This window comes from Otolemur garnettii, unplaced genomic scaffold, assembly GCF_000181295.1.
Source record: "Otolemur garnettii isolate 467f Iridium unplaced genomic scaffold, OtoGar3 scaffold00076, whole genome shotgun sequence".
In the NCBI taxonomy this organism is placed as follows: Eukaryota; Metazoa; Chordata; class Mammalia; order Primates; family Galagidae; genus Otolemur; species Otolemur garnettii.
This window is the reverse complement of record NW_003852471.1, coordinates 2,240,609-2,251,766: the sequence shown is the minus strand read 5'-3', so window position 1 is coordinate 2,251,766 and position 11,158 is coordinate 2,240,609. Positions and strand designations below refer to the sequence as shown.

General features: G+C 34.5%; 1 protein-coding gene across 1 annotated transcript in view; it reads left to right on the top strand.

Moving 5' to 3' along the window:
- The window catches only part of DHX36 (DEAH-box helicase 36), a 53,318-nt gene that overhangs the window by 14,463 nt on the left and 27,697 nt on the right, over positions 1-11,158 (top strand). Inside the window, exons 4-6 of the mRNA XM_003794124.3 lie at positions 7,698-7,736; positions 9,079-9,249; positions 10,661-10,740. Coding sequence (XP_003794172.2) covers positions 7,698-7,736; positions 9,079-9,249; positions 10,661-10,740 — 290 coding nt within the window. The remainder of the gene's footprint in view (positions 1-7,697; positions 7,737-9,078; positions 9,250-10,660; positions 10,741-11,158) is intronic.

Sequence of the window (11,158 nt, the reverse complement as noted above, 5' to 3'; positions counted from 1 at the left end):
TTTTTTTTTTTTTAAAGAGGAGGTCTCGCTCTAGCTCAGGCTGTTCTTGAACTCCTGAGCTCAGGCAATCCACGCACCTCGTCCTCCCAGAGTGCTAGGATTACAGGCATGAAATTAGGGGTATCCAGCCCAGATTTTAGATTTAAGTCCCTAATCCATTTTGTTTTGATTTTTCTAAGGTGAGAAGTAAGGGTTTCATTCTTCTTCATACAGATTTCTAAGTACCTTTTATTGAAGAAACTGTCCTTTTCCTCACTGTATGTTGGTACCTTTGTCAAAGAAGTGTTCAACATAGATGTGTTTGTTCATTTCTGGGTTCTCTATTTTATTCTGTTGGTTTATGTGTCTGTTTTTATGCCAATACATTGCTATTTTGGTTACCGTAGTACAATTTGAAGTCAGGTAATGTGATTCTTCTAGTTTTGGTCTTTTGGCTCAGGATGGCTTTGGCTATTTTGGTTTTTTTGCGATTTTAGGATTTTTAAATTTTAGGATTTTTTTCTTTTCCGTGTTGAATGCCATTGGTACATTGATGGGGATTTCATTGAATATGTAGATTGATTTGGATAGTATGGACATTTTAATAATATTGATTCTTCCAATCCAGGAACATGGAATATCTTTCCTTTTTTGTTTGTGCTCAGCTTTCACTTTTTTGGTTAAGTTTATTTCTAGGTATTTTATTTTACTTGTGGCTTATATAAATGGGATATGTTTCTTGATTTCTTTTTCAGGTTGTTTATTGTTATAACATATGGAAATGCAACTGACTTTTGTATGTTGACTTTTGTATCTTGCAACTTTACTGAAGTTGTTTTTAGCAGTTCTGATAGTTTTTTTGTTGCATCTTTAGCTTTCTCTAGATAGAAGATCATACTGTTTGCAGAAAGACTTCTTTCTTTCCAATATGGATGCCCTTTATTTCTTTCTCTTGTCTGATTGCTGTAGATAGAACTTCAGGTACTGTGTTGAGTAACAGTGAAGAAAGTGGGTATCCTTGTCTTATTCCAGGTCTTAGAGGAAAGGCTTTTAGTTTTTCCCATTCAGTATAATACTAGCTGTGGTAGTCATAGATAACTTTTATTGTATCAAGGTAAGTTTCTTTTATACCCAGATTTGTAAGGTTTTTTTATAATGAAGGGATGTTGAATTGTGTAAATGCTTTTCAGCATCAATTGAAATGATCCTATGGTTTGTTTTGTCAATATGATATATCATGTTGATTGATTTGAATATGTTGAACCATCCTTGCTTCCCTGGAATGAGTCCTACTTGGTCATGATAAATAATCCTTTCAATGCATTGTTTAATTATTTTGTAAGCATTTTGTTGAGAATTTTTGCATCTGCATTCCTCAGAAATACTGCCCTATAGTTTAATTTTTTGTTATGTCTTTGTTTGGTTTTGGTATCAGGGTACTATAGACTTCATAGAATGAATTTGGGAGTTTGGGAGTGTCCTCTCCTTGACCTTTTGGAGTTAAGCAGGATCAGTATTAGTTTTTTGAATACTTAGTAGAATTCAGCAGTGGAGCCATGGGGTCCTGGGCTTTTCTTTGATGGGAGACTTTTTATTACTGCTTCTGGGTCATTACTTGTTGCTGGTTTATTCAGGTTTTGAATTTCCTTCTGGCTCAATCTTGGTAGGGTGTAAGTATCTAGGAATTTCTCCATTTCTTCTGGGTTTTTTAGTTTATTGCCATCCAGTGGTTAGTAGTCCTCTGATGATCCTTTGGATTTCTTCAGTCTCAGTTGTGATGTCTTCTTTATCATCTCTAATTTTGAGTTTTCTTTCTTTTTTCTTAGTCTGGCTAAAGGTTCATCAATTCTGTTGATCTTTTCAAAGCACCAACTTTTTGTTTTGTTGAGTTTTTTGTTTCTAATTCAATTTTTTATGTTTTAATGTTTATTATTTTTTTTTTTTTGCTAATTTGGATTTGGTTTGCTTTTTCTAGTTCAAGGTGCATTATTGTTTATTTGAAGCTTTTCAACTTTTTTTGATTTAGATGCTTAATTGCTGTAAACTTTCCTTTTACTGCTTTTGCTATATCCCTTAGGTTTTCATTTTTATTTATTTTGAGAAATTTTAAAATTTCCTTCTCAATCTCTTCATTGACGACTAGTCATTCAGGAGTATATTGTTTAATTTCCATGTGTTTGGATGGTTTTTCCTTTTTGCTTTCTAGTTTATCCCATTGTGGTCAGAGAAGGTACTTGGTATGATTTCAGGGGTTTTTGAAATCTTTTTGGACTTATTTTTGTAACCTAACATACTATCTATCCTTGAAAATAAACCATGTGCTAAAGAGAAAAATAGATTCCACCTATTGGAAGAAACATTCTGTAAGTACCTGTTAGGTCCACTTGGCGTATGGTGTGGATTGAGTCTAATGTTGCTTTGTAGACTTTCCGTCTGGATGATCTGTCCGGTGCTGAACGTGGAACATGGAGGTCTCTGAAGATGGCTGTATTGGCCTCTATCTGTGTCTCTATCTCTGATTATGTTTGCATTGTACATCTTGGGGCTTCAGTGTTGGATGCATATGTTTTTAGAATTTGTTAGAGCCTCTTGGTGAATTGACCCCTTTACTTTATAGTGACTTTCTTTGTCTCTTTTTACAGTTTTTGTCTTAAAATCTATTTTATCTGATAGAAGGATGGCAACTCTCTGCTCCTTCAGTGTTCATTTGCATAAATTATCTTTTCTGTTCCTTTTTTGGTCCATGCATGTATTTATAGGTGAAGTGTATTTCTTACAGACAACATAGCCTTTTTTATCCATTTAGCCACTCTTGGTCTTTGGAGGAGTTCAATGCATTCACATTCAGTGGTGTTATTAATAGGTAAGGATTTGTTCCTGTCATGTTATTCAATTTCTGGTTGTGGTCTGCTCCTCATTTTTCCTGTCTTCCTGTGGTAAAAGTGATTTTCTCTGATAGTATCTTTTAATTTCTGGCTTTTCTGTTTTTTGTGTGTCCGTAGTAGGTTTTTTGAGACTTGGAAAAAAGATTTTATAACCAACTATTTTAAATATGAAGTCTGTACTTAGCAATTCAGAGAAATCTACCAAAAATTCTACTCTTTGACTCCATCCTCCCCTTTTTGACTTTGTTATTTTCATTCATATCTTTATATATTGTCTCTCAAAAAGTTGCTGTAGTTATTTTTTTGATGGGTTTGTCTTTTAGTCTTCCTATTCAAGGTAAGTGGTTTATACCCCACAATTATAGTAATATTCTGTATTTGTGTCCTTACTGTTATCAGAATGATTTATAACTACATATAATTTCTTATTTTTCATTAACATTCTGTTTCTTTCATAGTGAAGAACTGGTGTTATCTTTCTTATAAGACAGGTGTGATCTCTTTCAGCTTTTATTTGGAAAAGTATTTCTTCTTCATGATTGAGGGATATTTTTGCGGGATGTAATATTCTAGGGTTAAGATATTTTTCTTTAGCACTTTGAATATGCTGTGCCACTCTGGCCTAGACTGTAAGGTCTTTTGCCAGGGAGAGGACTGTGGCCAGCTGTACTGGATGGAGCTCCTTTGTATGTTATTTTTTCTTTCTACTTGTATGTTGTTTTTCTTTCTACTTGTTTCCCTAAGAGTGTTTTCTTTGATCCTTGACCGTTGGAAGCTTGATTATTAAATGCCTTGAGATCGTCTTATTTGGGTTAAATTTGCTTAGTGTTCTGTGACTTTTTTATACTTGAGTATTGATATCTTTATGTTTGGAAAGTTCTCTGTTACTGTTTCTTTGAATAAATTTTCTAGTGCAATCTCTCTTTTTACCTCCTCTTTTAAAGCAAATAACTCTTAGATTTGCCCTTTGGATGCTATGAGTGATACCTTGGAATCCAAACTTAATCCGTTTCAGAGCCCCCTTCAAGTCCCAAATCGTTCCACTTCCAAGACAGTTTTTCCCCTTTAAAATAATAGAAACTCTGTTCCTAGGTCCTACAAACTCACATTTTCAAAATGTTTTTAATAGCACATACCCTGTATTTTAAGGTAAAATATTAACAAATAATATTTTAATAATCATGTAAATTAATAAAATTAAAAATATAAAAACCTAAAAATATAAAGGCCTGTTTCATCACAGTTGAACACTTGGTTTGAAACATCCCCCTTACTGTTCACAGACTCCTTAAGCTCCTTTACAAACTTTGCTGTTTCCAACTTATACCTGGCAGCCTCTCCACGCATAACAACACTGTGGATCCAAGTCCTTTCTTAAAGTTCTTGAACCACCACCATTGGCTTTAAACTCCTCCTTTTGAGCACTAGTATCAGGCATGCCTTTCATTAAATCGTCGTAGAGGACCTTGGCTTTCTCACAAAGCATCATTTCAGAAATCACATCACCAGCCAGCTGTTTTTCATTAATCCAAACTAAGAGGAGTTTTTCCATCTCTTCCATACTTTTAATCTCCTAGAGGTCAGTGTTATTATAACCCCTTTTGTCACATCAGCTGCTTTGATCGCTTCTTTATTTTTCAAAATCATACAAACAGTCGATTTAGGTGTCCCGAACATAGTAGTGAGATCAGCCACACAAGTACCACTATCATGCTTAGCGATAAGACCTTTCATAACATCAGTTGTAGCTCTAACTGCTTTGCTCTTACTCTTGCTTTCCCCACTACACTTTTTAGGAACCATTGTTATTATATATATTTTTAGGCCCATTGTTACTACATTTTTTTAAAAAGGCACAAAAGCATAAAATTGGCAGCGAAAATCACGAGATGCTTTGACTACAGCTTCTGACAGTGAACTGAATGACAAAGCATATGGGTGGCCTGAGCGCTCAGGAAAGGTACACCCAAAAACACACGAACAGCATGCTGGGCGTTGGGATTCCAGAACAGTGTTGGGAATCAGCCAAAATTTGCTCGAATTTTTCATTTGGATTCCAAGTTATTTGAGTTCTGGGGGCAATACTGTATTTCCTAGATCTTGTAGGCATGCTTTGTTTTTATTTATTCTATTTTGTTTGTCTTTTATTGCATTTTCCACTTACCCTCTCTTCGTGCTCATAATTCTTTATTTTGCTTGATCAGTTCTGCTGTTGAGAGACTGATAACATTTCTCAGCTTGTCAATTAAATTCTTAAGCTCCAGAATTTCTGCTTGATTTTTGTTTATGATTTCAGTCTTTTTGTTAAAGTTCTCTGATAGGCTTTTAATCCCATCTCTGTGTTGTCTTGAAAGTCATTGAGCTTGTTTAGGACAGCTATTTTGAATTCTTACCTATCTTAACACTACAGGATTGAACACTGCTGCCTTACTTATTTCATTTGGTGAGGTCATGTTTTTCTTGATACTCTTAATACTGTGGATGTTTGTCAATGTCTGAGCATTGAAAAGTTAGGTGACTGGTTTGAAATATTGTATGCCCAACAGGAAGCCCTCCGACACATTCTGAGGCCCTAGGATTTAGTGATTTGCAGTCTGGGCTTGTTTGAATGCATCCTTCTTGAGAAGGCTTTCTAGGTATTCAAAGGGAATTGTGTGTTATAATAAGTCTTTGGTCACTACAGCCTTATCAGCACTGGGGTGCCCCAAGTCTTGGTGGACTTATGTAAGATATGAGAGAATTCCCTGGATTCTGGGCAGAGTCTGCATTTGCTTTTCACTCTGGGCTGGGCTGCTGGAGTTGGGAGAGGAGTGGCATGGGTACTCCCTATGGCCTGCAACTGCTAAGTCATACCCGAAGCCAGCTCAGTCTCACCTGTAGCCTATGGTGACTGTTACTTGGTTACCTCTGTTGTTTATTCAAACTCCAAGGGCCCTTTAGTCAGCAGGCTGTGACTCCTGTCAAGATTGGGTCCTTCCTCTGAGGGCAGCGTGTTTCCTTGTTTCCCAGGAACTAAGGCCTGGACTCAGGGGCTTCAGGCATCTGCTTGGTACTTTATTTTACTTTAGCTGAGCTGGTACTCAGGTTACACAACAGAGTCTTCTGAACTCTTCCCTTTCTGTTCCCCAAGTAGAAGAGACTGCCTGAGCTGCACTGCCTTGAGTTGGGGAGAGGTGACACAGGTATTGGTTTGGCCACTGCTGCTGGTATCTCACCGGGTCATGAGTACTTGAAGTCCACTGGCTCCGAGCCAGCATTACTACAGGAATTGCCCAATGACTGCAGCCGTTGTGGCCAAGCTCCTTTACAATTTTAGTCCAGGCGTCTGGCTTCTTTTTCGTAAGCCGGTGGTGGCATTAGCCAGTACTCAGGTTTGGGGACAGAGGAATTTCCTCTTGTGAAAGTGGTCTAAAGTCTCCTTTCATAGACACCAGCAGAATTCTGTCCTGTGCTGTGTTCCTCTGTGTGCCAAGGCATCCCTAGGTGGCAATGCGAAGTTATGCAGTCACTTCCTTTCCTCCCCAAGGCACACAGATTTTCTCCACTCAGGGTGCTGGCACTGGCACTGCCAAGGGCTGGGGTGGGGTTGGATGGTGGGTAGGCAATGCAAGATTGTCTTTTCTGTTCTCTGGTGCCTCTTTCCTTGATACAATATAAAAACTAGGTAGTATGATTGCTCACCTGATTTTTGCTTCTTCTGAAGGTGCTTACTTGCATAGAAAGTTGTTGAAATTTGGTGTTTGTGTGGAAGAACAATTGCTGGGGTTTCTATTCAGCCATCTTGCTCTGCCCCCTTCCTAAATTCTGTTTTTGATCATCAGTTTAGGAAATCAGTCAGCCCATCCATCATTTATTATTTATCATTTATCAGAATAAGACCTGTTATATGCGCAATGCTGGCAATTTCTTCTTTAACCTAGAGTTACTTTCCATTTCCTAGGACTTTGTGGCCTTTGCCAAAATGTATTATCTAACTTTATTTTTTTAATTAAATTTTCTCCTTTTCAGTAATGGGGGTTTATTAAAACTAGCTTTATTTTTATGCCGCAGAATATTTTTTCATGTCATATGATGTACCTACTTGAATGTTAACCATAGTGCCACTTCTTAGTTTTTAAGTAATATAAGGTTCTATAAAAGTTTTTAAAATTAGAAATTGTCACATAAATAAATAAAATTAATATAGGAAAGAGTCACTACTCTTTTAGTATTTCAGTCGTAATTCAGTATTGAATAGCTTATTGAATATTGAATAGCAAAAATTGATACTTTTTATATAAAAATTTCCATTCAGTCATCTGACAGTCCTAGGAGATGAACCTTGTTAGGCATTCGTGTTCCAAGTTTGACTTAACTGAGATTACAGTTATAAAATGGCAGTACTAGATTTTTTGACTCCAGGTACTGTTTTGGGCTATCTCTTAACTCAAAAGAATATACCCTGAAATAATCTTTAAATCTGCTCCAGTGCCTGATGTATTAGTAAATGGTGAAATTATAAGTGGGGAAAAGAATGTGACATAGAAATCAAATCATAGATATATAAAACAGAGAAATGTGTGTAGGAAAAAGGTAAAAATAATATAGGCTTGTTAGGATGCTAGTGGATGATAGATTTTTGTTTTTTTTACTACCGTTGACTTTAAAGAAGTATCTTCATCCTATTGAAAGTAAAATTCCTTTTTATGGAAAATTTTAATTAAAGTGTTAACTTCATACAAGCCATAGTACAAATACCTGTGGACATATTTACCTATTGTATATCCTGATTACCAGGATTATAATTTAATTACATTTCTCTTGTGAAAATTTAAACTTTTTTTTAAATTTCAGCATTTCAGAGAAAAGCTGCCTTCATATGGAATGCAAAAGGTAAAATGCTTTTTACTGTTTAACTTGATTTGTAAAGTAGTTACATAATTTATTTAAGACCTCTTATGTCAAGAAAAATAAAAATTAATGAACTTCTCCCATAGGATATTATTAGAACTTAATTTATTCTTTTGAATTATTGGGAATTCAAAAAGAAAAAAGGGTCATAAAACAATTTTCCTGATGTTTTTCATATTTTGTACACAATTGAAATCCATTGAGTTTAAGAAGTAGAATTTTTTGTATAAGTTACCAAGGTAACTTATAAAATAAGTTGATAAATAGCTTAAAGACCAAACACTTCAATTAAAATTGAGGCACTACTAAAAATACAGTACTTAATAATTATTATTATACATTATAGCACAGTCACCCCATATAGTCCCTCATCTTTTTCTGTTCTTTCAGTGTTATTTTATATTTATTTATTTATTTATTTACCTACCTTTCATGGCATTTGTTACCACCTGATGTCTTTATGTGGTAGACATTTCCTTGCTAGACCAGAGTTTTCGAAGACAGAGTTTGTGTTGTTTATTCTGTATCTCTTGACTCAGTGCAGTGCCTGGCATTTTATAGACATCCAGTGAATAATTATTGAATGACTTAATTGTATTCCACTTCTCAGTATTCACCAGCTTTAATTTCAGTTTTCAAACTTTAAAAACTATTTTGATATGTAAAATATGTTAGAATAGATGGAGAATTTTTAAAAGTTAGGTTTTCACATTAAATTGTTTTATAGATGAAAATAACCCATAACATCCTCTTGAAATTGATTTTGTTGATGCAGTGAATAAGATTATTAAAAATAATAACATGTCTAAAAATGTTAAAAGAATATCTTCCCCAAATATGAGGTTTTCTTTATACCTAGAGTTTACCAATTTGATTTAGGTATTTAAAAACTTTATTTTAATTATTTGAAAGGAAATAATCACAAAATATGGTATATTCTTATTTCTAAAACAATGCATAAAACTTATTCTTTGGACAAAGCCATAGTCGAATTATACTTTGTATCCTGATGGCTCTCCATAGTTATTGGCTTTGGTCTATACTTGATAGCCATGTGTCAATGTTCTTTTCATTTAATGTTAATTCTTATACACAGAACTTATGAGCACTCATTTTTTTGTCATTGTTTTTCTTTAGTAGTGTCTTGGTGCTACCTATCTCTTGAAAATAGATAGATGCAGATATCTAAACTGCTGACAGAATTTAGAAAGCATTAATTTACTGTTTGTTAAAAACAGTTACCTTTAGTTTTGTAGAATTTTGATTATCCTTTCCAACTCGGTCTATATATGACATTTTTCGTTTACTTTCCTTTTTGAAATAGGAATTGGTAAATTTAATTGATAACCATCAGGTGACGGTAATAAGTGGTGAAACTGGTTGTGGAAAAACCACTCAAGTTACTCAGTTCATTTTGGATAGCTACATTGAGAGACGAAAAGGATCTGCTTGCAGGATAGTTTGTACCCAGCCAAGAAGAATTAGTGCCATTTCAGTAAGTAATCTCTACTTTTTTTTTTCAGTAATCTTCCTAGAGCCTACTGATTTTAAAGGTTTAGAATGATTCCTATGAAAGCAAATATTTGGTTGAGAAATATTTGGTAGTAATGGCAAAAAGATTGACCTCTGTCTTATAGGTAACATTTATGAATTCAAGGTAAATTATAAATCTAGACAAATTTCCATATAAATCCAAAAGTTAGATAATGTACTCCAGTATTTGAATTATATATTCTTTAAGCGTGTTTGGGACTTCTAACAACATTCAGTATGTATAGTGAATTTATTTCTGTAGTATATAATTGTACATGTAAATTTAAATTGTGCAGTTTTATGGTTGTCTTTGGTTTTATGATAATGGTATTAGTCATAACTAAGTCTTTCAGTACAGAATCTGTAGTTAGGAAGTACATGGCCAATGATGGCAGTATTTGGTGGTAAGTAAAATAAATATGATACTTATTTTTAGCTATAGTTTCTAAGAAATACTGTAAAAAAAAAAAAAACAACAGTCTTCACCTTTTTAATGGGGAACAATATTTCTAGAAATTGCATTAAGATCACAGAATGTTTAAGAGTAAACCACTTTGTTAAACATAGTTATGTCTCTAGAAATAATCATTTTTCTAATATGTGTCAGTTACCTTATATACTGACAATAGGAAAAAAATGTTAACTAGGTTTTTTTGTTGTTGTAGTTCCAAGATCCATTGAAATGGGAAGATTATATCAGTATGATACTGGATGTACTAATTGGAAAGTTTTACATCTGAAATATTATTTCATTAAATTCATGGCATTTTCTAACCACATATTATCACTGTTCTGTCATGAGATAACTGTTGGTTACTTTTAGTTGCACAAATCAGTATTAAATGATAATATTTCACCTATCCAGGGCTTGTTTTTGGCAGCTGGAACTTCCAAAGCACAACCAAGAACTAGAAATTGAGCAACACCAATTCCTACCACAAACAAAAAAATAAGAAAAAAAGTATCAACGTGTTCTTTCACATTTTTACTAGTTTTGACCATGGTTTCCAGTTCTTTTAGAAAAGACAAAAGGAATGGTAGAAATTAATGAGAGAATATTAGAGAAACGCACTTTTAAAAAATTGATGAGAGAATTTGACCTTGAAGGACTTTGTAAGAGGGCATGAAATGTAAACATTCAGCACGTAGTCTACAACTCTTAGGAAAGGTACACATTGTGTTGGATTCCTCAGATTTTAATAAATATCTACTTTTTAAATTCATCTGAAAATCTCAGGAACAAGTTTTTCAAATTTCAGTGACTGAATTGTATCATCAGTTTCAGCAATCTCAGATTTTCATGGATGTTCATGATGTTTGTTCTAAAGGAAATTATATTTTAACTTTGTAACTGTATTTTATTTGAATTTAAGGTTGCAGAGAGAGTGGCTGCAGAAAGGGCAGAATCTTGTGGCAATGGTAATAGTACTGGATACCAAATTCGTCTCCAGAGGTAAGGGACATTGATGGCTTGTATACAGGTCAATTGTGGCAAAACTTTTTTTTGTTTGTTTTTTGAGACAGAATCTCACTCACTTTATTGCCCTCGGTAGGGTCCTATGGCATCACAGCTCACAGCAACCTCTAACTCCTGGGCTTAGGCAATTTTCTTGCTTCGGACTACCAAGTAGCTGGGACTACAGGCGCCCACCACAATGCCCAGCTATCTTTTGTTGCAGTTTGACTGGGGCCAGGTTCGAACCTACCACCGTTGGTATATGAGGCTGACGCCCTACCCACTGAGCCACAGGTGCCGCCCAATTGTGGGTGAAACTATAAAGCTGGAAATTCAAAAGAAAGGCAGTTATTTTTATTATTTTTTATTTTTTACTACTATTTTTATTATTACTACTATTATTTTTATTATTTTT